We start from the raw sequence: 26600 nt of genomic DNA, 5'->3' as shown, positions 1-26600 counted from the left end.
AATCTGAATAAGTATCATTTATCATATAGACAAGTCTTCATTATTTCATATATTGTTGAAATGTCTGTCACAATTGTTACCCTTAAATAATCAATAAAATTCAAATTGACATTGCCTTTATTTAGAAAAACATAGTACAAAGACATACAATTTCAGCACAAGTATAACCAGCTAAACAGAAACAAGTGTTTATTAACAGCAGTGTCTTCAGCTCAAGATTAATCTGGTAGAAAACTACCAGCCCAGTGTGTGTAATCTGGCCTGGTAAATGACACATTTACAGATGGCACATATCAGAGGTGATACAAATGTTATTATTTCATGTCCTCCCTGAGCAATACAATCACTTTTCGCTTGTACAGCCACCACAGTTTTTAAGGATGACCTGATGAAATCTGACCTGAAATATTCGGACACTCCTGTGAAAAGTGCTAGTCCTTATATAACCCACATTAGCAGCTTCCATGTCGATTGGTTGCTTTGTTTCCACTCGATGAGTGAATGGTAATGTACAGACAAATACAACTGACATCCATGTTAGTTAGAGGCCCAGTGAGACTTTGAGCAACTCGGCCATTTGTTCAGTCATGGCACCATCCTCACCTGAACGGAGAGGAAAAGTTAAATAAAAGGGAAGCTGATAAACAGCATGTAAATATCTTATTGACACTCACCTCCATCAGTGGTCATGTCCTGCTCCAGTTTCAATTTCTCTTGTCCCACACGAAGCATGCAGTCCTCAATCGAGTCCTTGCTGATGAGCTTGATCACCTGCACTGTTCTGCAACATAACAACACTGTCAGAACGCAAAGTTCCTTTTAAAATCATGGCAATTACCATTTAGTTTTATGATCACACGAACCTCGTCTGCCCCATTCGATGACAACGGTCCTCTGCTTGCTTATCATTGAACGGATTACAGTCAATGTCGTGTAGTATCACTGCGTTAGCAGAGGCGAGGTTGATTCCCTGCCCTCCGGCACGGGTCGACAGGAGAAACACAAAGATCTCCGGGTTTGTGTTGTATTTGTCGATAAGGCCAATCCTAAATTCACAGGATAACATTTGTTGTTTTTAACAGATTTTTTGCATAGACTAATAAACAATTCGCAATGGATGATCAGCAAAGTTCAAAAAATCTAAACCCAACCACACTGATCTGATTAAACAAGACAGTCTGGATAAAAATGTATATTCAATAAAGTAGCACTCACCTCTCTGCCATGGGAGTAGAGCCATCCAACCGAACAAACTCATGGTCAAGATGTTTCAGCAGGATCTCCACAATGTCCAGCACCATGGTGAACTGACTGAACAGCACAACCCTATCACCCTTAGAGAGAAATCAAGTTATTTTACGAATCATAAAACACACAAAAATAGGTCATACTTCATAAATTAAGTGACATGATTAAAACACGTCTTCACAAACCTTTTCTTTGAGCTTGGCGAGTGTCTTGGTTAGCAGAGCAAACTTTCCAGAGTCTAAGATGAGCTCTTTGTCCAGCTGAAATTTGCTGATGGAGCTGTACTGCTTGCATAAATTATGCAGCTCAAAGTCAGACATGATTTCCATGTCCTCTTGGATCAGCGCAGGGTCTGCATCAAAATGTGTTGGTTCCTAACATAAGAACAACAACGTCATCTCAATGATGCACATTTTTATCAGTCTGTTTATCAGTTGTTGGGAATCAAACCCAAGATCTTGGCCCAGTCCTTACCTTTATCATGGCCTTGCTCATGGCAGCCAATTTTTCACTGGTATAATACTGGCGGTGTAACAATGGATGATTGGCCATCTTTCTCAGCTGCATCATCACATTACAGAGCTCTCGCTCTACAGACAAAGAGGAAGTGTGAGAAAGGTGCTGTGAGACTTGGTAATGTAAAACAGTTATTGTGTTTGAGAGTATGTGGTTCATTTATGTAAACAGTCCAATTATTTGTAACTACAAAGTGTGTATAGCATGCTAGCGGAGCTTAACAGCACATACTATCTTCAGATGGAGCCTTTTTGAGCCTTTTAAAAAGCTTCCCGTAGAGTTTCTGCTGGGCCTCACTCATGGGACACATTTCAATCTTTTCCACTTTTGGTGGAAGCTGTTTCAACACCTAGAATCACATTTAGACAACAGTTAAAAACTTGCCTTTTCTACATTTAGAGACATTTGCTTGTGGCAATGGTTAAGTAAGTAACAAATATGGAAAATGAAATAGTTACATCACGCTTGACTCGTCTCAGGATAAATGGCTTCATTATAAGTTTAGCTTGTGCGATTCTATTCTTATGAAAACTGCTCTCCTCTTCTGCCGGCCTCTGAAACAAGCCATCAAGTGAAGCAAATAAATGAACATTCTCTCTGGATATTTAACAATCAAAACAGTTTCAGGTATCATCATATTTATGCATTTATGGGCATGCGAGCAAAAATATGGTTTCTGTCTGTACCGTGGAGAACATCTTGGAGATCTGTGAGGTGCTGCTGGAGAACATGGAAGGCATGATGAAGTTTAGCAGAGACATGAGCTCAAGCAGGTTGTTTTGTAAAGGTGTTCCAGTTAACAATAATCTGTGCTCAGCCTGCAGACAACAGACACAAATCAAAAAGATATTATTTGACATCAGCTCAAAAGAGCATCTGAAATGTGAATGTCTTGTTTTAACCACAAAACAGACTGTTTGTACTGACATTGATGGCCATGAGGTGGCGGTAGCGCAGCGAGTTCATATTTTTAAGCATGTGACCCTCATCAAATATGGCATACTTCAGCTTCATCTTGCGGAAGAGACTGCGGTCATAATCATTTCCAATTGTGATGTTGTACCTAATACAAGAAAGACAAGCAAATGCTTATGCTATAGGGTTTCATTTACTTTGTCTTTTAAACAGATCAATAACAAACGTGAGGACTGCATCCCAATACAGTGAAGAATATTGTATACATACGTGGACACTATGATGTTGAAATCAATCAGGTTGCTTAGTATTTCTTGACGCAAATATTTGCGGTCTTCCACTGAACCTGCAAGTATAATGCAAAAGAGAGATTTTTTTTTATTAAAAAACAATATCAAACCAAAAAATGATTACGGACATCGTACAAGTTAACTAAAAATATAATGTCCTTGTATCCACAAAAGCAAACAATGCTTTTTAGAATCACCCAAATAAACCGGGACAACATGGATTATAAAATTTTGCACAAACATAGTAAACTTTGAAAAGTTTAACCATTTTTCTAACTGAAATTGTTTTATTGATTTTACATATTTGTATTAAGTTGGGAAAATGCAAAATACATGCGTCTATGTATCCACAATGTTTACAAGAAAGATTAACGTTAGACAGCAGATTTATAAATGTCTTCTGGCACAGGATCTTGATTTAACTCACCATAGTACACAAGAACTTTCAGACTGGGGCACCAATTACCCAATTCACGAACCCAGTTATCTGTAAATAGAGAATGAACTTTATCATCTAAAGCAGCGCTGCAGAATTCGCACGACAAACATTCAGTAAAAACATGTTTTACCCAGTGTGGACGAGGGCACGGTTATAAGGTGAGGCCCTTTGATGCCTTTTTCATACAGATGAGCCAGGAAAGAGATGGCCTGAATAGTCTTACCCAACCCCTGCGGACAGATTATTACAAGACTTATTACACAGAAGCAGAGGTCTTCACAGGTCCAAAAATGTGGACCCGAACCGTCCCATGAATGTGCTACACGGGTCTGACCAGGACCCGTCTAATAATTTTATAGTTGGACCCAGACCGTGCAGAACCGAGAAAAATCATCAATTACCCAAAGCTGAATATTATTTGAAAACTGGTCCCCATCACTCATAAAGGCATCCATGAACACAGACTGCGTGCAGTAATACTGCGGCAGAGGATGCTCGTGTTCTTTCACTTATTTTCAGACTCACGCTTCACTAATTTTACGAGATGCATGTTACCAAACACACACACACACAGTGCTGACTGACCCTGATCGCAGCCGTGTTTTCCTTCAGATCGACTCGGGTATTGCACAATACACACAATGTTAAAGAGACCCATGACCCGAAGTCATACATTTGGGACCGAACCGACGATATAAAATATAGACACGAACCCGCACGGGTCCTCCCTGAATACCTCTACACAGTAGCATACATGAATTTCATGCCAATTTTCACGCTCAAATGAACAATGCCTCACCATTTCATCTGCTAGGATTCCACTGAGCTTGTGCTGGTGGAGCAGAATCAGCCACTTCAAGCCAATCAGCTGATACGGCTGCAATTTAAAACTACAGAAAAAGGAAGGAATGAAAGTTAGGAACGATTTTTAAAAGACATTAAGTAACATTTGTGAACATAAGCTCACTTGCTGTTCAGGATTTTGGGTTGCTTCATGAAGCCCAAGCCTGCTTCTATGACCTGGGTGACATCTTTAGTCATTTTCTGTGCGATCTTCTCACATCTGCCCATGAGGTCTCTGACCACCTGCCTCTCCTTCAGCACCACCCTACAGCCATGCACCAGCTCTATAGAAAGACCATTATCCTTGAAGAACTGCTCTTTCTATAAAGAAGAGAAACACATACATGTAACTGTTAACACAAAACCAAGTTAAGCAATAGAAAAACATCATAAACCAAGTGTGCAAATAAACAGACATACCACATCCTTCCAAGTATTAAAGGGCCTCAAGGAAATTATCTTCTGAGCTTTTTTGACCGAGCAGCCAGATATAAGTGCAAGCTCATCTAGAGAAGCCTCTTGGAGGAATTGAATGATCTGGTCTTGGAGAGGAACAGCTATACTGTCCTCATCATCCGAGTCCAGCTCATCTGAAATGCTGTCAAGCTCGCCGTCCAGGTCCTCCTCACCGTCAGATCCACTGATGTTATCTAAAAGTAAATCTTCTTTCCTCTCATGTTTTACAGATGTGTCCTTAATTGTGTTCTTGCTGCTAGATGGTTTTTGTGTTTTGGGAGTGGAAGAGCTGGAGACGTTTCGCACAGGTGACGACGCAGCTGTCAGCCATTTTGCGAGACTAGATGAGCTGTCTGCCCTCTGTGAGCTCTTGCCATTTTGTTTCTTGGAACCAGATGATTCGGCCTTTTGTTTTTTCGGAGCCTCTGGTGAACTGGAATCTGCATTAGGCAAGCAATAAAAAGCACAAACAATTCAAAATCCAAACATCAAAATTCCCATTCACTGAAACGCTTGAGGACCTTCATCCCTTTAACAATTACCTGAAGATGAAAACATTAGCAATGATCCCAAGGCGTTTTCATAGTCCCATTCGTGCTCTCTAAGGACATCTTTCAAGACCTGATAATAAAGAATTGAGTCCATCAAACTCAAAACGCTTATTTAAAATAGCCCAACAATGATAAAATCTTTGATTTACCTCATTTTCTAAATCAGGTAGTTTCTTCTTGAGCTTCTTTATAAGAGCTTTCTGGTTTTCTTTGCTTGGTTCCTGGTTCTCCTCTTGCTCAAATTCTTCCTTATCCTCAGAATCAGAGCGCTAAATGAGATAACCTCATCTATTAATCAAACGTACTTGAATTATGTCGCTTTTAATAACAAAACAATTTCTCACCACAACTTTTCTCCTCTTCATTGGCTGAATGTTATCATTATCTTCATTATACCTTGTTTTGCCTTTCTGCCTGCCTGAATCTGCATAAATAAAATACACTTAGATATGACACACGACTTGTTATGCAAGGAATACATTGATTCAAGTGTCCTCAACATGAAGCACACAATTAAAGAATCAAACATTCCAGAGAGAAGCATAATAATGTTATTTATGAAGTGGCTTTTTTTGATCACCAGCCGAAAAGCGAAGGTAAATGACAGGATGACATATGCAGACCCAATATGTATATGTTCAAACAAATATAAAAAGAATAACGTCAGCGTTACCTTCTTCACCGTACAGTAACAAACAGTGTGCTACAGCTCCTCCAGTGTGCTGGTACTCTCAACCACCTGTCACAACATACAAAATAAATCACAGAGGACCAATGCACAACATTCCCCTGTTCTATTAAGTAAAAGTTTTACACAAAACAGAAAAGATTACCTCCACCAAATCTTTCTTGCTCTTCTGCGGGAACATCTCCATTAGTTTCGACACTTTGTCTTCTGTGTCCTTTGATAGAGAATCCCTGTGAAGTAGTAATTGTTGGTTAATGTAAAGCCCAGCCCATGTGGAGGAAAAGCAGCTATGTGAGGGAATTACATTAGTTTTATTTCACTTACTTGCTCATCCTTACAACTTTGTCATCAGAAGAAACATGCTCAAGTGCCTGTCTCTGTAACCTGACTGTAACGCTTCGGCCTTCTAACGTTACCTTCTTTTGCTGGGCTGGGGGCAAAGAAAATTGAAAACTAAAATCATCATCAGAGTCCATCTACATTGCACTAATAATTGTTGGCAGAGAACAGTTAGAAGTAGTGTCAGCCTCGAAACAAAATGTATATCCACCCTATGAATCGACTAACAGTAACACACTAGCATAGTCTTTAGAAAATTACCCGTGATTTAACAGTTACGTTGTAACGTTAGTAACAAGGTTATTGGTGGTTTGACTATTATGTGTATTAGCACATTTATATTACAAATATAATGGTTAATTCGTGGTTAATACGGTTTATCGTGATTACAATGGTTTTCACATAACTGTAACGTTACCACACGATGCCCTAAAGCGCTTGATAGCTCACTTTATTTTGACATTAAACAAAGCCCCGGCCTATAAAACGACATCTTTACTCACCCCGGTGATTCTCTTTATCAGAGCTGGATCCGTCCGACGACTTACTGCCACTGTCAGCAGATTTATCTCGTTGGAAACGGAACCGTTCGAGATTGAATAAGCTCATGTCTCACGGCGAGTCGGATTGTGGTACAACACCGGTCTGGTCGCGCGCGGGCTGGCTGATATCCGCCGGTAATTCTCGCCCACTTGCTTGTGTCTGACAATAAAAGCTTCAAGACAGCATCTTAGCGTAACGACTAATAACTTACACGCATCAAATATAATAATTTATATAAACAATTATATAATCTAAGCTGTAAATTCGTCTCGCTCTTAGAATGCCAGTGTGCTAGATAATGAATACAGGCAGCAAACGAGACGTTCCCGCCACCGGTTGACCCACGTCACTTCCGTTTTTCAACACGTCATACTCCGATCGGTCCAAGCGAAACACTTTTTATGCTAATCATTGCTTTAAATATTATATTTGTTTTTATACAAATGCATATTTTTATCAAACATCGCGAAAAGTAGAGACACTTTATTTTACAGAATAAAACTTCAATATCAATGCTAAAATTCACTATTTCCTGCTAGCATGAACAGCCAAGATTTTATGGATTCTAACAACATGTTACAACATTGGTTGCATTGAAAACTACTAATATGTTAAATGGACGTTTCTTCATCTATCCACTAGGTGACACGCTTTAATAACAAAGCTGCAGTTGCATGTTCCGCTTGTCCTTAAGGGGGCGAAACCGAGTTTCTGAGACTGGCAACAGGTCCTCACAGGACCCATCAACACCCCTCTTCCCAAACACACCTTGGCAGAATCAGAAAGCCTTTTGTGAAGCTTATTTTCTGTGTCTTATGCATATTGGGCCTGTAAGTATCATCCTCCTGTCATTTCCTTGCCACTGTAAATATGATTTTTTAAAGTAGAAAAGTATTTTTATATAAGGCTAACTTATTTTCATTACCTCCTCAAAATGATACATACTACTGATTCTTATCTAATGTAGCTAATGTTACTAAAGCTCAGATCATTTTAAATAGCATCACAGGATCCAATATCATTATGCAACATTTCCATATGTTAACAGTGCTCATAAAGTAATATGCAAAACATCCAATAATTCAGTTTGCTGAAGTGATCTGAACTGGTATAGGGGACATACATTGCACATTAAACTTTTAAAAGGGATTTGCGGTAAACCAACAGAAAGGATTATTATTTAGCTTGTTAAATAGTTGTTGTTGAGGAGTTAAACACTAATTATAGTCATTTTGGCAAACATCCACATACTACTGTAGAATCAATGTCAAAAGTACATGTACACAGTATGCGGCCTTGAATTGTGTATATTCTATGTCGCCACTCTGTCTCTCTCTTCTTGTCACTATGGAGATTCCTATAACTTACATTAGTGCCATGTACACAATGAGCACGCTGACATTGAGTATGATCAGACTTCTGACCCTAAACAGCAGGGAACTGAATCATGGACCCCGGTTTTATTGCAGTCCCACTATAGGCATAAACCCAATCGCTGTGTTTATCGTATATATGAACTTGAATATGCTAGATCAACGATGTAAAAGTATTTTTTCTTGATCATTCAACTATCAAACTGTTATGAAACATGATGGATGATTATATTGTGTGTAGTTCAGCTTATGGATGTACGCAATAAGGTCTGCCAGTAGATCTCAACAGCTCTATGAAACTATATGTTATATAAATATGATCAGTAAATGCTTCTCATCTATTGTTTCATTGGCTTACTTGAAGTGCACAACATTCCTGTGGACTTCCAGCTCAAGGTTGACCCACCATCCTGGTGGACTTGTCACTTTGTCTGTCACTGTCCCGTCGCCATGGCTCCCCGCTTGTCCGAGACCCGACGGCGGCAGGGAGTACCTTATCACCGTGGCAACATGTCTGCGATTTGGCTCCTTCCCACCCCCTAAAACAAAATACCCGCCCTTTCCAAATGGCAAGATCATCACAAAATTAATTGCCATTGTCTCATTTCACATTCATTAGACATTATCTGAGAACTGTCAAACAAGGCCGGAGGTTCCAGAAAATGCTGATGAATTACATTGATTGATTTCATTGAGTTACATAGTTCACAATATGGGAAGATAAAATACACATGGGGCCACCACAATGGAAAATGTTTAACAAAATAGTATGGTGATTACTGCTTTGCAATGCTTTGATCAAATTAGAATTATTATTTCATGAGTATGTAGCAAATAAGAATCAACTGTCACGGTTTTTCAAGATCAAAATACAAGTAATTTAAACGTATTAAGTCAAATAATGATTTGAAATAGCTTATACCATAACCCTATACGTGGTCTCCCTTAATGCCAAATGCTGGATTACAGCACTGCTACACGTGTAGAGTGAATCTTGATAAAGTGGCAAAGTCTACGTCATGTCAATTCATCATGTTTTCAGGAATGAATTTTCTTCTCTGGGAACACTTTGGCTGTGAACGTGTGTGTGTGTTTGTGTGTGTCTACAAGCGGCAAATGACAGCTTCTCCCTGCGCCACAGCTAGAGGTCCCACCCTGGCGGGCGAGGTCCAGGGTGGTGCTGCTGGGTATTTTTTAATTAAATCAGCCTACAATAAGGAAGATGGAAGTGGAGGGAAACGGAGGAGGGGGTGACGTGGGGTTAGTGAGGGGGATCTGACCATCTCCAGGGTACACGCAGTGTGGGAAGAGAATGTGCACCTCCTTGCTGTGTCTTGTCTTTGTGTGCCTCCACTTCTTATATACTGTGGGAATTCCCAAGGAATGAGAGGTGAGAGACACACTTGATTTGAATCAATAACCTAATGCCTATGTGATTGCTATTATGACTGATATAATTAATCCCAGGTGACATCCGTCATGCACATCTGTATACTTGCATATATATATATATATATATATATGTAGCAATTCAATCAGCAGAGACTTTACATTTTACATTTACATTTACATTTAGGCATTTGGCAGACGCTTTGCGACTTACATTGCTTTTACATTGCTATACATTTTACATAGGTATTTGCAATCCCCTGGGATCGAACCCACAACCTTGCGATGTTAACGCAATGCTCTTACCACTGAGCTACAGGAAAGCTTTTATCCAAAGTGACTTAAAGATGAAAGAGCATTTAGCATTATGTCAAAGATGAAAGAGCATTTAGCATTATGTCAAAGATAAAGCCTTTATTAATAGTGGGCACACATTTGTGGTAGCCGGTGAGGATGTGAATATATTAAGATAGTAAAATGCTTAAATTTTAATACAAACCTTTTAAATTGATATAGACTGTTTCATTGGACGCACGCATTGGTCCAGGGGTGTTTGGTTATAATAAATGTTTTTTTAATATACATTTTTTTTTTCTATTTAATTTCAAATCAATTCATATTAATATTCAATTTGATATTTTTTGGTATATTTTGAATTAAATTAAAACTACTGACAGTTATTGATTTTATTGTCGAGGTCTACTGGAAGTTAAGTTTGGGCTATAGAACTGATCATGTTGTTGTCACTGAAACTGTCTATATATAGATCTGCAATAATGGGATAAGATTTACCTAACATCTCTAAAATATCAATTCATAATATCAAATATAATTTTTATATATTAATAAAATATTAATTTGACTTATTTAATAACGTGGATAATTGAAAATATAACACAGTAGGAGATGGTTGCCAGGGACAACAGTGAAAAACTATTTATATTCTGTCATTATATTAAAAATATATTTGACCGCTTAATGTCCTGGCTGACCAATCCAAATCAAGCATACCAGAGAGCCATGTTAATAACCTTAGTTATTACACATAAATATAAAAAAATGCCACTGCACCAAAAGCCTTCGAACACATAATGAATACATTGAAAGCACTAGACCTATCGCTCTCGTTATTTCCCACTAGAGAGGCTTGTGATGGCTCGACTGGGACTGTGAAGCAGGGAACACACCCGCTGGTTTCGGACTGGTGGGGTCAGTCTGAGCTGGGACTGTCCCAGTGGGGAGGTGGTGACAGTCACAGTGGAGGAGGAGTAAGATAGAAGGGCCCCACCATGGGAGTCGATGTCTGACATGACCCTTCCCAGCGTGGCCTCTGCAAGGTCTCAGGGGGCCATCACTATCATCAGGCTCTGGACCAGTCGCCATGATTCTTGGGTCCTTTAGGCTTAAGTCTCTTTGTTCATCCACTTTGCTAGTGGACTTCAGTCGAGCAGAACAGTCTGAAATACATATCGCGGTTTTGAGTTTAATAGGCACAAAGGGCATCTAGAGTCTAACTACTGGACCAAAAGCACTATTATAGTTTTTATCATTTTAATAAAGCATTTGATCAATAAATTTAAATGACTAATTTTACTTCTATAATTTGACACATTTTGGTTTTAAAGTTATATTTTGGAATTGTTTGCCTTTATTGCTTGAGAGTAAATAAGAGAGAGAAAAACAGAACGGGGAGAGGATCAAAGAATCAACGGGAATATACTGGAAAAAATAATAAAATATATTAAAAAACACATTTCCATTTATTTTAACCAAAGTGCTTATATTTTTTAATATATTAAGTGCCAATTTTTCAATATATTATATATTAACAATTTATTATTCTATATATTTTCAAATTAACTTTCAAATATATTCCAAGTTAGTTAATATGTGGAAATATGTTGTCTTGGCGTGATATGTCAGTGCGATGGCTGCAAGCTTGTCTCTCCAATATAATGTGACAAAAGTGAAACAAAATTTTCTCCAAAAAAAACACAGGGAGGTCAGGACTTGATTGAATTAAGAAAATAAGCTGTTTTGCCATTGGTCAACATTTTTCCAATAGCCTGAATGGCCTAAGTAATGTCAGCAGACAATAACAGTTGCTTTTTTTAAGAAGATACTTCTTTTTGATAATTAAATGAAAACAATACAGCATATTTTTCTCAGAACAGCTGACACACTGTAAAAAATGATCTGATCAAAAAGTTATGATAACTTATATATGTCATTAACTCAGACATAAAATAATGTGTTATGAAATTTCAACTCAATTGTTTGAGTTTTCAATCTTCCAATTTAGGTTCATAAGTTACTTCAATGAATCACAAATTCCAGGTGTTTGAATGAACTTGCCATTTTAAATTGAGTGGGCTACAAGTCTTTGGCGTGTTGTATTGAGTGGAGGACAGCTCTTTGCGCATGTGCGGGGGACTACAGACTAACAAATTTACGCGCCAACAAGCAAACGAACTTCAATCGGCCTGGTGCCTCATTTTTCCCGTCAGATAAGACGAGTCGTGTTGGCATGAACAAGTTCGCTATTGGTAAGTGTTTGTGTTTTGTAGATATTAAGAATGTGCATTGATGAAACCAATAACGTGGTATGTGCTGTGCTACAACTGTGATGTCATTTAAGCAAGGCACGTTTCAGCGACCGTTAACGTTAGCTAGAAAACTAGCAGTTCAGTCTTTTAGTTCAGTCAGAGACGGTTGATAAAGCGTTATCTGAAATCTACCAGCATTTATCTGAAATCTAAAGCTTTTGTAACATTAAACACTACCGTTCAAAAGTTTGGGTCAGTAAGGATTTTTATTTTATTTTTGGGGAAAGAAATAAAATAAATCAATACTTTTATTCATCAAGAATGAGTTAAAATGATCAGATTGAGTGGAGGACGGCTCTTGGCGCATGTGCGGGGGACTAACGTACCGACGAAGCCAGGCCTCGAGAAGAACAAATTTACGCGCAAGCAAACGAACTTCAATCGGCCGGGTGCCTCATTTTCCCGTTAGATAAGACGAGTCTTGTTGGCATGAACAAGTTCGCCATTGGTAAGTGTTAGTGTTTTGTAGATATTAAGAATGTGCGTTGATGAAACCAATAACGTGATTAACGTTAGCTATCATTACCTTTTGATATGTGCAACAACTGTGATGTCATTTAAGCGAGGCACGTTTCAGCGACCGTTAACGTTAGCTAGAAAACTAGCAGTTTAGTCAGAGACGGTTGATAAAGCGTTATCTGAAATCTTCCAGCATTTATCTGAAATCTAAAGCTTTTGTAACATTAAACACTACCGTTCAAAAGTTTGGTGTCAGTAAGAATTTTTATTTTATTTTTGGGGGAAAGAAATAAGATGTATCATACTTTTATTCATCAAGGATGAGTTAAACAGATCAAAAGTTACAGTAAAGACACTTATATTGTTAGTTCTATTTTATATAAATGCTGTTCTTTTGAACTTTATATTTATTACATAACATCGGTCGCGTTAGCTAGTGCTAAAGAGCAATCCAACAATTCATATATCCAATTTGTTAGTTAGACTTAATTAGAAATGTGCTCTTGTTCATTTTTGCAATTCACATCACTTGGCAGCTAAAACTTTTTTTTCTGTTTTGTGTGTTTCAGGTGTTTTATGATTTACCAGGCTCAGCTACTCATTTGATGAAGTGGACTTGTAAGTTTTGCAATTTTTCCACATACATTGAAAAGACTATAGTGAATCATTACAAGGACAAGCATGGACGTGGAAGAACAGGTTTTAGTTGTATTTACCCGAATTGTCTTACCGTCTTTCAATCCCATGTGGAACTTTTAAAACATTTGACGGACCACAAACAAGGAACCAGTCCCATTGCTAGACTTCGTTGTGAACTTTGTACTTTTTCAGCGCCAAGCAATATCAAACATTATTTTCTTCATTTAAAGAGACATTTGATAAAAAGAGAGACTGTGAATTGCCCATTTGTGGGGTGCTGTTTTACATCTAGAGTAGCCTCAACTTTTACTGCTCACAGAAGCCGATATCATCAGCCTTCTACATTCAATAATTTCAAACCTGAACTTATTATCCATTGTCAAAGTCAAGCTTCTGTCAATGATGAACAGGATAACTTTGATTTAGAGTCACCAGATGTTTCAGTGACTGAACCTGACTCTCAGCCTACACAGAAGTCAGTTGAGCGCAGAATTGCATCCCTTTTCCTTCGACTGCAAGCCGTCCTTCATGTGTCAAAGTCTGCGATTCAAGAAATTGTGGATGATTTGTTTGATATTGGAAAATGTGCTGGACAAATAACTAGGGAGTCAATTGAGAATGTTTTGGAGAAGCATAATTGCACATCTGAGGAATGTTTGACATCCTTGACCGAATTATTTCAAAGTGCTAACCCACTTAATTTCCTTTCAAGAGAAGGATCTTTAGGCACAGACTACAAAAGACAGTTATATTACAAAAAGAACTTTAGTGTCATTGAACCTGTCGAATATCTTTTGAACAGACAAGAAAAGTTTCATACTGTTATCTATATCCCTATTCTAAAGTTACTTTCAGATCTTCTTAAAAAAGAAGAGGTACTGCAAGCACTGGGGAAAAACAAACCTGTTGAACAGTCTGGCTACTACAAGTCTTTTCTGGATGGTGACTTCTATAAATCGAATGGAATCCTCTCAGGTCAAGAACTAAGTGTAGCTATTACTTTGTATATTGATGACTTTGAAATCTGCAATCCCTTGGGCACATCAAAAAAAAAACATAAAATCTGTGGTGTGTATTGGGTTATTGGCAATTTACCCTCTAGATACAAGTCAACATTGTCGTCAATCTACCTTGCTTTACTGTGCAAGGCTGAGCATGTCAGGATTTATGGTTATGATCGTGTTTTGAAGCCACTGATTGAAGATATTAAATGTCTTGAAACAGTAGGTGTGTTTGTAGAGAAACTAGGGTGTAATGTTAAAGGCACCATCTTGTTCGTTGCTGCTGACAACTTGGCAGCACATTCCTTAGGTGGATTCCAAGAGTCTTTCAATGTTGAGAAGTTCTGTAGGTTTTGTCTAGCTAGTCGTCGAGACATACAAACGTGTGATGTTAGAACTGGGAACTTTGTTTTAAGGTCACCAGAATCATTTGATGAAGCTGTAAATGTCTTGAAGCAGACGGACCTTGCATCTGTTGATGGTGTGAAACGAGACTGCCCTCTCAACAGCCTGACAGGTTTTCACACATGCACAGGCTTTCCACCTGATTTTTTACACGATGTGCTGGAAGGGATTGTGCCTGTAGAACTAAGTCTGTGCCTTGCAGATTTGATTTCAAAGAAGTATTTCACATTAGAAGAGCTTAATAGTGAAATACAGAGCTTCCCTTTTAAATTCTCGGATAAGAGAAATTGTCCTCAGAAAATTCTTTCAACTTTTAAAAAGAGTGGAACTGTAGGTGGTAACGGCCACGAAAATTGGAGTCTTGTGCGTTTCCTTACCCTCATCATCGGCCACCGTGTTCCAGAAGGGAATCAAACATGGGAAGTAATCCTTGAGCTGAAAGACTTGGTTGAGCTCTTAGCGACTCCATATCACACTGAAGACTCGCTGTGTTATTTGCAGTCCAAAATATCGGATCATAGACAGTTGCTACTGACAGTTTTCCCGGATTACAAATTGCGCCCCAAACATCACTTTATTGAACATTATCCTTGCCTTATTCAAAGATTTGGACCCTTAATAGAGTGTTGGACAATCAGGTTTGAGGCTAAGCATTCTTTCTTTAAGAAGGTAGTGCGTGATGCCAATAACTTTAAAAATATTCTGCTTACCCTTGCCTCAAGACACCAATTTATGCTTGCATATTATCTTGAAATGCCCAGCATTTTCAAGCCTGAGATTGAGACAGCAAAAGTGACTGATGTGTGCCTGGGAGTCTTAGATGGTGGTCTTAGACTAGCAATCTTGAATAGATTCAGTGATGTTGACACAGTTGGACTGACCCCTAATGTCTTCTTAAATGGAACGCAGTATTCAAAGGGAATGATACTTTCTGTTGGAAGTACAAGTGGACTACCCAACTTCGGAAGGATTTTGGAAATATGCATTGTGCTGGATGGTCATGTTTGTTTCTTCGTTGAACCTTTTTCAACTTACTATGTGGAGCATTTGAGGAGTTACCATCTTGTGAAGAAAAGTCCTGCTGAGTGTCTCTTGGTGAAACCAGAGGATCTCAATGACTACATGCCACTTGTGTCATACCTTGTCCAGGGTCGCCTGTTAACCACTCCTAGAACATTCTTGCTGAATTAAGGCTGCTGTAAGTTTGTGTATTTCTACCCTGATCCAAAAGAATTAACCCTCTTGAAGTGTTTTCCAAATCGTTTCTGTAGTAACAATTTGTTTGTATGTATACAATGAATTAATCCTTTTTTCTTCTCCAATTTCAGGCCGAAGTGATCCACGATGCTGCTGCGAGTTGTCCTCTCTGATATGGATATCAGGCGCCTTTCCATCGAAATCACCCCCCCTAGTGTTGATGCACTGTGCCAGGTGTTGCGTGCAAACCTTGGCCTGAGAGGTGGATTTATTTTACAATTTGAGGACCCTGCGTTCAAGGATCAGCTGACCAATTTGACCGACATCCGAGACCTTCCTGAGGAGAGAGCAACATTGAAAGTGTTGTTCACAGCTGATGCAGCTTGCTCGGATTCCACATTGGATTCAGCCAGCCTTCCATCTCTCAGTAGTGGGGAATCTGACTCCCAGCACTGGCCTGAGCCCTTCCCGATTCCAGAGTTCTCGCATGATGTTGAACTCACGCTGCAAGAAGCAAATGGAAGATATGCAAAAGATGGATCTGTGCTGGCGATTCCTAAAGGTATGAAAACTGATATCCTGGACACACTTGCAGACAGCATGTCAAAGATTAGTCCTTATCCTGAGAGGCAACACTATGAGAATGTTGCGAAAGCGCTTGTGGAGAAGCATCCCAGTCTAAAAGAGCCAGGGTCTGGAAAGGGTTGGTACGGCTGGTTCCACAGCCTGAAGTTTAAGCTCGGAAACTATCGACAGAAGTTAAGTGCAGCTGGATGCCCAGAGGTGAGGGTCAACAAAAGAAAAGGAGAAGAAGCCAAGGGACCACGTATGAAGAAGTCAAAGAAGGGCGAGGTCCACTTCTGTCCAGATCCCCCTGAAGGACTAAGTGATGAAGACATGGAAGAAAAGCGGATGTTGATGGAGGTACATCATACACACACATGCACATACACATCATACCTGTCTAATATTACTGCATACATACCTGCCTATGTTATACTAACTACCTACACTTTGCTTTTGTGTCTGTGAAGCCTACTATTTTGTCTTATGTGTCCTTTGCGCTTGTGCAATCCAATTCAGGTGGAGGTGCTCAAAAAAGACCCAGATCACCAGCAGATAGATGAGCTGATGTCTGCCACGTTCTCCAAGCGCAGAAAGGAGATCGTAGGGGATCAACCTCTCATTGGGGATGTCATAGCTAGATGGCCGGCCATGTTCTGTGAGAGACAGGTATAACAATAGACAACACTCAGCCTATGATTAAAGAGACTTTGGTATTACTGAGTGGATGAAAGCCTTTGACAACAGACAACCTTAGCTTACTAAATTATGACTCTATGCTTTGAAAATCTTTTCTCTAATTTCTTAACCTTTTTGTCTTCTCAGGTTCGGACAGAGTTCAAAAGAGTCGTAAGCATAGACCTTCTCGAGTCGTTCCTCGATGGACTTGACGACCTGGCACCACGACTGCTGGAAGTGTACGAAGCTGCGACCAAGTCGGCAAAGATGCCTGCACTGAAAGCCATTTTGGACTGTCTGAAGAAAGATGTGAGTAGACGAGCTGAGAATTGTAAAATTGGGCACCAGATGAATCCGTGTATCATTCGTTCTTTTCATATTCAATTGAGATTCCAAAATCGGAAAATTAAAAAACGGTTTGTTATTTCGTTATTCGTTTATAAATGTGATACCAAAAAACAAATAACGGGTCATTTTTCGTACTTTTGATTTAATGCTCAGATCAAAAATAGGAAATGAAATAAAGGGGACACGACAGATTTTGATTTTGAGATTTAATTTGTTCGATTTGGGTAAACCGGAAGTTATCTTCGTGTGTATGTGTTGCACTTGGAAGTTTGCCGCGTTTGCAAAAAGTTAAAAGAAGCCTGAAAATCCTCAATCTTGCAGTGATTGACTAAGTAATTGTTTTTGTAATTTCGTATCGACACCATGGCCGTACTGGAATCATATGCTGATTTAATTAAAGACTTATTTGAAACTGTCAAGACACATAAAGAGATGTCAACTACGCTGCAGAAGATGGGTATCCAGCGAAGTTCTGCTACAAAATGCTACAATAAAAATATCTGCTTTTTGGCTAGATGTTAGTCATGAATACTGGGTATAACTCCAATGTAGAACGTCTAACGCACCCTCAAAGAACTCGAGATATGGCACCCCAAATTGTCCAATAACCCAAAAATGCTACAGTAAAACTGTTTTCTTGCATGACGGTAGACATCAAGACAAGGTGTAACCTAGCTGTGGAACTTTTAACGCACCATCAAAGACATACTTGTACAAAAACACAGTTCTGTGTCAAAGTTTACTTAAATATATATACATGTAACTACATAGCAGTAATATAATGTGTGTATAATGCACTGGCTAAGACCAACAAGAGTATAATAAATTGTATAAGAACAATGGATCAGTAAAAAATTAGAATAAGCTTTATTTTCAAATTGTGCACACAAAGACAAGCAACGTGTTGTGGTTTCAGGAGCTCAGAATGAAAAAATACAGTATAGACAAACAAAGGAAATAGAAAAAATAAATATATAGAATAAAAACAGTTAATTATATATATGCAAAGTATAACAAAACGGTGTATACTATGTTTTTTTTACAAATATACACGTAAATTACTCATGCATAAACCGTACTGCATGTTCTGCACCAGAATATTGCACTTTCAAACATGTAGGTACTTTTGGATTCGATTAATATTCATGGTGGACATAGGCTGCCTAAAAAAACTGTTCGATCAAAGTAATATAGAGAATGTTAAGGGGAGTGGGTGATGGAGGTTCCACGTGAAGTTCACGGTCATCTCAAGGGGCATTCAGCAGGTCATGACTTAGACAGCGAGCAGCAGCCCATCCTCTGTGCACTCTCTCTCACACACGCACGCAGGCAGGCACAGACACACGCCAACAGACACACACACACGCGCGCGCACACAGAAACACACACACAAAAAAGTTTTTATTTTAAAAACGTAAAAGAAGAGAAACGCGAGATGGTCCCTAAGAAGCTAAGCGTGAATAAGAAACTGCGAATAAGAAGCTGGATTCAGCCTCGTCTCATTTCAGAACTTCGCTGGATACCCATCTTCTGCAGCGTAGTTGACATCTCTTTATGTGTCCTGACAGTTTCAAATAAGTCTTTAATTAAATCAGCATATGATTCCAGTGCGGCCAGGGTGTCGATACGAAATTACAAAAAAAATTACTTAGTCAATCACTGCAAGATTGAGGGTTTTCAGGCTTCTTTTAACTGCAACACATACACACACGAAGATAACTTCCGGCTTACCCAAATCGAACAAATTCAATCTCAAAATCAAAATCTGTCGTGTCCCCTTTGTTTCATTTCCCATTTTTGATCTGAGCATTAAATCAAAAGTACGAAAAATGACCCGTTATTTGTTTTTTGGTATCACATTTATAAACGAATAACGAAATAACAAACCGTTTTTTAATTTTCAGATTTTGGAATCTCAATTGAATATGAAAAGAACGAATGATACACGGATTCAGATGTTTGCAATAAAATCTCAACACTGCTTATTTTTGTCTTGTAGGACACAAACGACAGGAGAAGGATTGCTGCTCTGCTGGGTCTGCCACACTATCTAAGAGAAGAGCCATCAGACATCATCAGGATGTGTGACGTAAGACCTTTTTCTGTCATGCATAACAGCCTATAAATGAACGTACCCACCCACATATACACTTGTGCGCACACACACACACACACACAGACAACCTTTAACAAAGAGATTGCATTAGATACACTCATGGGTGTTGATAAAGTCCTGTGGCAGCAAAATGGTGATGATGCAAGGAGAAGTGAGGGGCAGAATAGTGATGGGGAGGACGAGGGTTGGGTGGAATAGTGGTGATGGGAGGAGGGAGGGGTAGAGCAATGTTGGGGGAGGAGAAAGGAGGGGTAGAATAGTGATGGGGAGAGGACCCAGTGCAACATACACTTTCCCAGATCTGAGAGGACACTGAAGTTTTCACCCTTGCAGTAACGTTCCAATATTGCACCTACAAACATGCACACTCACAACTGAAAGCCCAAGAAGACTATTTTATTAGCCTGAAAACAAGGTTTATGATCACTGAGACTTAAATAGCTTTGCAGAGCATGTACATCTTGACCCAAACATTCACACTATTTTTTTTTTTCTGCTTTTCAAGGCCCATGGTGAGACTCTGGCTGCAGCCATGGAGGGGATGCAACTTGGCCTGTTGATAGGCCATGAAGGTGACAACCAGGATGCCTTTCCACGTGAGGTCTTCAATGTGGCAGTTGTGGTTGAGGAGACTGTTGTGCTTCACAACTTCAAGGATGTGCCATCCAGCTTTGCCATGCTTTTGGGGATCATCTACTGCGTTAACCTTGAGTATCCACGAGCCATGAAGTATTCCTTTGAGTTCCTTCAGAGGGTAGTGATGAAGATCAAACCAGATCAAGCCTCTGCCAGAGTCCACGGCATCCGAAACAAGCTCCTGAGATATAATTTGTAAACCATGCCCCACCTGAGAATAGGATTGGAATTCATTTTTTTCTGTTGACATGCGTTCCAAATTTGAAGGCAAAAGCACTTAAGCAAACAGGAGAGGAGCCCTGATTTTTTTTTTGTTGGACTGAAAACATTTAATTCTGAATATTGTTCAAATAATGGGGTCAAAAGTATACTGTATTCAAGTTTCAAATATTTGTAAACAACCAGCTGCAGTCTGAAGTTTTAGATTTGTTTGTGTTTGGGGTTCAGCACAGCTTTTGGTATAAGTTAGCTTGATCTGTGAGATTAATGTTTTTAAGGTTTTTTAAATGTTTACATTTAAAACCTGTTCAATATTTCAGTGTTGTAAGGAAAAAAGCTAATGCTTTTAAAAGAATTTATTTTCTTTTGGGTTAATATGAATAGTGTTCAGTACAGCTTTGGGTGACCTAATGGGCATATGACAAGCAGAGGGGTGTGCACGTGCATATAGAAGGTGAGATGTTTACTGCAGTAATCATCAGTCAACTTAACCTCATTAGGTCACACAACAATAACAATGATAAACAACTTAGATGACAGGCAGTGATTTTATTTTTTTTGGAGGTGCTGAATATAGATATCTATACTGCTGTATGTGTCTATTGGTCTATCTAGCCTAGATTCAGCATGACCAACTTCTTGGTTGACAACAGGCACTGCAGACAACTGCAGGAAACACTTCCCATCATCCACCTTCTATACACACACTGAGAAATACTTGTGGAGTCTGCTTGGGATACCCCCTCATAGTGTAAGCTCACACGAAACCCTTCTATTTATCTTAGCCTCATTATGTGACCCACACCCAACTGAAGTTTGGTATTGATTACAATTTTGAGATGATTTCATGATTGAAGTGTTTATGTATAGCTTGTATTGGCTTAACATTGGTTTTAATAAAAAAAAACTTTTGTACTCAAATTTGTGTTTTTAGAATTAATTGTTAAGTTAAAACAAGACGTTCTTTTAGATCATCTTAACTTGATACCCTAATTCAAAGACATTACTTAATTTAAATGACTAAGTTGAACCCACTAATGGGGATAAGTGAACAGAATGCTCATTAATGAGTTCACTTTATTTTGAACTTGCATAGCAAAGTTGAAACGACAATAATGGTATAGTCATGTTGACTCACAGAAGGCAATTCACAGTTTAACAACACTTAAAATAATGAGTTAAAACAATTCATTAATCCATTTTGTTTTTACTTGAAATTTTGAGGCAGCTGCTTAACTTATGATTTTAAGTAGAACCAAGTAGATATTTTTTACAGTGCACCATAACATGAACTGTTCACAATAAGACCAGTGGCAAACATAAAGAATGTAAACTGGTTCAATTTCAACATTCAAAAACTTCGAAGTGGCACTCAAAATAATTATCCCAATATGTTCAGATCATATCTAAAATTGTCATGGTCCTATGAGTGTCTGTGTGTCATAGCTCTGTGATGTCTCTGTTGTTTTGAGGTGTGATATTCTGTCTTTCCCACAAACCTGGGAAAGGAAGTACTCCAGACCCACTTTGCTTTTATCTCACTGAAGCGGAGTAAAAAAAAGTGATGGACATGACAGCCAAGCTCTTGTGTAACCTAACCTTAACCCCGCCCCCCTATACCTTCCTCTCTGTTAGGGATCCGGTCAATGTGAGCAATCTCAAGGTGTTTTGTCATTCTCCATTAGCACATCCACCTCTAGAAGTTCACATTCCTTCCCTCTTCCTCTCCATCTTCCTCCTCCATCTTCCGAGTGACTCTCATTTTCTCGGCTCTCTATCTTGCCATACCTTCCTGTCTTTCTCTACCTTTCCTTCCCACTTCCTCACACACCTTTTCTAAACCGGGGGCCGTCTGGGCTGCCCCCACAAAGCCTCCACTGTGTCAATGGCAGCCACTCTTCCCGTGTCCCCATCAGCCTACTGTGGGAGTACCAGAGCGTGAATCAGAAAGGAGGAGCCACTTATCTCCAGCCTGCCCCCCCACCTCACCTCCCGCTCCCCCTGCCTCTCAGGCACAAAGGCTGTGCCTCTTAACAGCGCACAATGATGCTGATCTAAAAGGTTACTTTGCCCTCCACCCCCGCCTCCCCTCCGGTCACTGGCCCCTTCCAGCAGCACGCATGAAAAGAAAGTCTAATGGCCGCTTGTTAGCCACTCCAGTGGCTGCACTGATCCGGCTTATCTCACCCATCGGTTGTACCCGAGATGTCTGCGTGAATGTCGGAGAGATTCAGACCAGGGTCATGTTTTCATTCGCCCAATCGGCCTCAGGACTGATAAGACAATTTGTCAGAAAGTAATCAGAGAAGGGGGCTTCAGTGAATTAAAGTTCACTGTGAGATGGAGACGTCGGACAGGAGAGGTATCACACCTTGTATCATCTTTTCTTCGTTTTGGTGGAGTGGTCTGCTTTACACTCCTGCATTTTGAGTAGTGACTTTGGGTCACAGAGTTCATAGGTTATTTTGGCTTTTTAGGCATTGTGCGTAGTTTTTGTTGTCCCTGAGATCTGGGAATTATTGGAAAAGGATCTATTAAATATTTTTATGATACTTTAATTTGATCTAAACTTATGATAACTGTTTATAAACATAATTTCAACGCAGTGTGTGATATTAAAAATGTTTTTCTTTTGTCTAAGAGACCATGAAAGTTCAAGTTCAATAGATGTTACTTGCTGACAATATCTGATGTAGTATGCAGACTTCTGATTTGATTTATTTTATTGTATTGTTGAACAATGTGAACTTTTTGACTGGGTTTAAATTGATCACAAACCAAAAAAAACAGCTTGATCGCTCAAGATTTCCACTATTTTATTAATTTGAAGCCATACGATGTGAATCCTACACAAATATACGATTATTAGATAAAGTTATACTAAAGCCCCTCCCCTAACCCAACCCATAAACCAAAAACCCATAAAACCATCACTTTTGCAAAAGCGAATCGTAATTAAACATACGAATGTATGTATTCATGAAATTCATTAGCAATCTTGAAAAAAAGTAACAAATATTTTTTAGATTGCATTGAAAACTATTCAGATACAAATTCAAAATAGTGCATGCTTAAAGGTACAGTACACCCAAAAGTGGAAATTCTGTCATCATTTACTCACCCTTAAGTTGTTCCAAACCTATATAAATGTCTTTGTTCTGATGAATACAGAGGAAGATATTTGGATAAATGTTAGCAGCTGAGATTTCTGGGAAACCATTGACTACCATAGTAAAAAATATTGGAAAACAAATAGTTGCTAACATTCTTCTAAATATTAAAAAAATATGTTTAACTTCAAAATGACTGTCACCATTTTTGCATATCTAATTTAAAAACAGGAAAGTCAATAGAACATCAAAATAGCATAGACGGATAAGAACCAAGCAAAGAAATGTTACCTAGCCAATGTTTTTTTGCCATACCTCCGTATTTTCTCAAAACAACATACCCATAATGCATTGAAAGTGAGAAGCGTATGTTTTCATTTTATAACGTTCTTCATAAAGCTTGCTCAATGTTTTCAATAGGTTTAGTTGCTTTATGTCTCTCTCTCTCTCACCTCCTCTCAGATCAGTATGCCTCCCCTGTGGTCACTTCCCTACTCTGGCCCTTAATCCAATCCTGCCAAGTCCCCATAGTCACAGTGGACTTTTGAATTTTCTCTTTATACCCACGGAGTGCGCTCTTAATCGCCGGTTATTGCTCGCGATCGAATTTGTGGAGAGAGGGCAAGTCTTTAGTGATGTGATTTCGGGCAAGCTAACCCAATCTGCTTCCAAAGCCTTTCTTTTACACTCTCCCTTTCATCTTGCCACGGAGCGATGGCATTTTAATTTTCATTCTCGTATTACACTTTATTTATTTATCTGGCTGTTTTTTTCTCGCCTTCCACACAGATACAGGTTGGTATTGATCACTGCAAATTACATTATTTTTCTCAGAGGAATCGTGCAGAGTGTGTTTTCTTTTTAGATTCTTTTATGGTGGACACGTCTCTGGTTAATCTGAGCTGTGGCGAAGAAAAGACAAGCTGGTAATAACTGTTTACGAATGTGAAAAAGCTTCAATATGTGATATTGACTGCGTGAAATGTTATTTCTTGAGTGGCTGTGTTGTACAATAATTTTAAAAGGAGAAGCAGAATTCGTCTCTCATGTTTTCAGTGTGAAAACTGCGTTTGGCAAGTTTTTTTCTTTAATAAAATATAAGGCAAACGTATTTTTCAGGGGGGAAGAAAAGTACATTGAGGTACACATCACTGTGCTTTTTGTTGTAAATTACCTCCACTGCTAAAAAAAAAGAACATACCTTGTATGAAATAACCAAATTTTAAGATCAATATAGCAATTAAATCAAAAAATTATATACATAAGGGTGGTTTCCCGGACAGGGATTATCGTAAACCAGGACTAGGCCTTAGTTTAATTAGACAATTTTAGTAGCTTTACAAAAAAACATTACTTGTGTGCATTTTAAAATGGCAAAGAGGCACTGATGTATTTTAATGTACGTCAGTGCAAGTTGTTTTCAGTTTGGACAGCTCTTATATTTATTTTAGTCTAGGACTAGTCAATTTCCTGTCTGGGAAACCAGGATGTACTTTCTAACGATAATCATAAAGCAATTAAAGTAGGAAATTATACCAAATTTTCTGTAAATAATGAATACATGATTTTTAGTCTTAGTAGTCACTTATTAGTAATACTGACAGCCTCAGTCTCCATTCACTTTTAGATTAAACGAAGCATCATCACTGCTGTCAAAAATTTGCTCTCTTGTGCTCACGATAGATAATGAATTTTCATTTTTGATTCATGCCTTTAAATCATTTTCCCATGCCATTCACCCGACCGTCTCAATATTACGTAAACAGTGATTGATCAAATCTTCCTTCAGCGACATTCCGGTACATGAAAGTCTGGCGTGTAGCCTGTGGGATCTGGGAGGAGAGACATGGGTAGAGACGGCATTAACAAGCTTAATGAAACATGTCAGTGTGTTATTTTCCGCCTCCTGCCTCAGTCACAGCGAGTCAAAGACCTCCCGCCAGGAAAGCCCATTGTTAGAATGCTGGATTAGCTTTAAGTCCCAGGAGTTCTGCTCCTCTTTATCTTCATTCGTCACTGTCAACGCCGAAAGGAGTTTCACACACAGACATGAACAAATACATTTATCTCTTGACCTTGCTGACATGCCTCTGTGCTTGCATAAGATATTCTCATTCTCATATGAAGTTGGACATAAGAGCTCGGTTAGAGTAGAGATGAAGGACAGTGTGGCCTGTCAGGTGATCAGTGGGTTCATCTTCTTGGACAGCAGCATCTCGCTGTCCATGGGTCTGTAGATGGGGACGGGGGCTGCAACCCAAAGGGTCAGAGGTTCTGACAGAGGTTTCACACTATGGGTAAAGGCAGTAATTAACTAGCTGATTGACAGGGGAATGATGACAACTGGGAACGGAGAATGGGCTCTGGCACCAGTCCCAATCCTAACTGGAAAGACAGACATGAAGGTGTTACCATTTTTTGTGGTCAAGAGTGATTGAAATTGAAACTCATTTGAACAGGTTTATCTCTCTTTACTAATGTTAGGAACAGTTGTTTAAATTGATGGCATGCAGCAAAATATATTAAGGCTGACTTTTTATGTTATCAATTTTTATTGTCTGCCCTTAGGAAAGTTAACCATGGTGTTACTATAGTAAAATGATAGCTTCCGTGTTTATTGGCAGACAGGTTGTATTACCATAGCTATACCAAAAATGGTTTTACCGTGGCTATGTGTATTTTTGTGAGACCAATGTAATATTGCAAATACTATGGCTTTACCACATCTAAAACCAACAAAACTATGGTAACTAGACTTGTGCTACGGTATATAAACACAATTGAAAATTGAATGGTTGTAGTGGGAATTTAATGGAAACTGTAATTTTGTCAACTGGTATGTGCTGGATTCTATGGGTGGGGTGTTATCTGGCAAATTAATCCCATTGGAATAATGCACAAAACACACAGAAAAAGCTTATGGTACAAAATGGTATTGTACTGTTTTTCATGCAGGGATGTTTTAAAGCAACGTAAATAAAAATATGCAAACATATAACATTTAGTTTCATCTAGTTTGTTAGTTTGAGGAT

General features: G+C 38.9%; 2 protein-coding genes across 4 annotated transcripts; one reads left to right on the top strand and one right to left on the bottom strand.

Moving 5' to 3' along the window:
* Nucleotides 1-99: 99 nt before the first annotated feature.
* smarcad1a (SWI/SNF-related, matrix-associated actin-dependent regulator of chromatin, subfamily a, containing DEAD/H box 1 a) lies at nt 100-7172 on the bottom strand. The gene is given in 24 exon segments (XM_056729457.1): nt 100-603; nt 675-781; nt 864-1046; nt 1216-1334; nt 1434-1622; nt 1723-1838; nt 1996-2113; nt 2223-2318; nt 2451-2582; nt 2692-2827; nt 2950-3025; nt 3397-3456; nt 3539-3638; nt 4208-4298; nt 4376-4572; nt 4672-5147; nt 5250-5328; nt 5408-5527; nt 5603-5682; nt 5932-5973; nt 5976-5997; nt 6092-6176; nt 6271-6376; nt 6789-7172. Coding segments are annotated over 24 exon segments (2898 nt in total). The 5' UTR covers nt 6895-7172; the 3' UTR covers nt 100-541.
* A 4613-nt stretch (nt 7173-11785) lies between these two features.
* Nucleotides 11786-21379, top strand: LOC130406884 (uncharacterized). 3 transcript variants are annotated; one of them, XM_056729459.1, is made up of 7 exons: nt 11786-12136; nt 13225-13273; nt 16029-16821; nt 16981-17130; nt 17287-17448; nt 19487-19576; nt 20109-21379. In XM_056729459.1, the coding sequence occupies exons 3-7, from the start codon at nt 16045-16047 to the stop codon at nt 20436-20438; spliced, it is 1509 nt and encodes a 502-aa protein (XP_056585437.1). In that variant the 5' UTR covers nt 11786-12136; nt 13225-13273; nt 16029-16044; the 3' UTR covers nt 20439-21379. The 3 variants fall into 3 exon arrangements, with proteins under 3 accessions (XP_056585437.1, XP_056585438.1, XP_056585436.1); XM_056729460.1 differs by having other exon boundaries at nt 11786-12644; XM_056729458.1 differs by lacking the exons at nt 11786-12136; nt 13225-13273 and adding an exon at nt 13287-15898.
* The last annotated feature ends 5221 nt before the right edge of the window (nt 21380-26600 follow it).

The sequence above is a fragment of the Triplophysa dalaica genome, chromosome 18 (genome assembly GCF_015846415.1).
Source record: "Triplophysa dalaica isolate WHDGS20190420 chromosome 18, ASM1584641v1, whole genome shotgun sequence".
Lineage (NCBI taxonomy): Eukaryota > Metazoa > Chordata > Actinopteri > Cypriniformes > Nemacheilidae > Triplophysa > Triplophysa dalaica.
The sequence above is the reverse complement of the archived record's forward strand: the minus strand, read 5'-3'. Positions and strand labels throughout refer to the sequence as shown.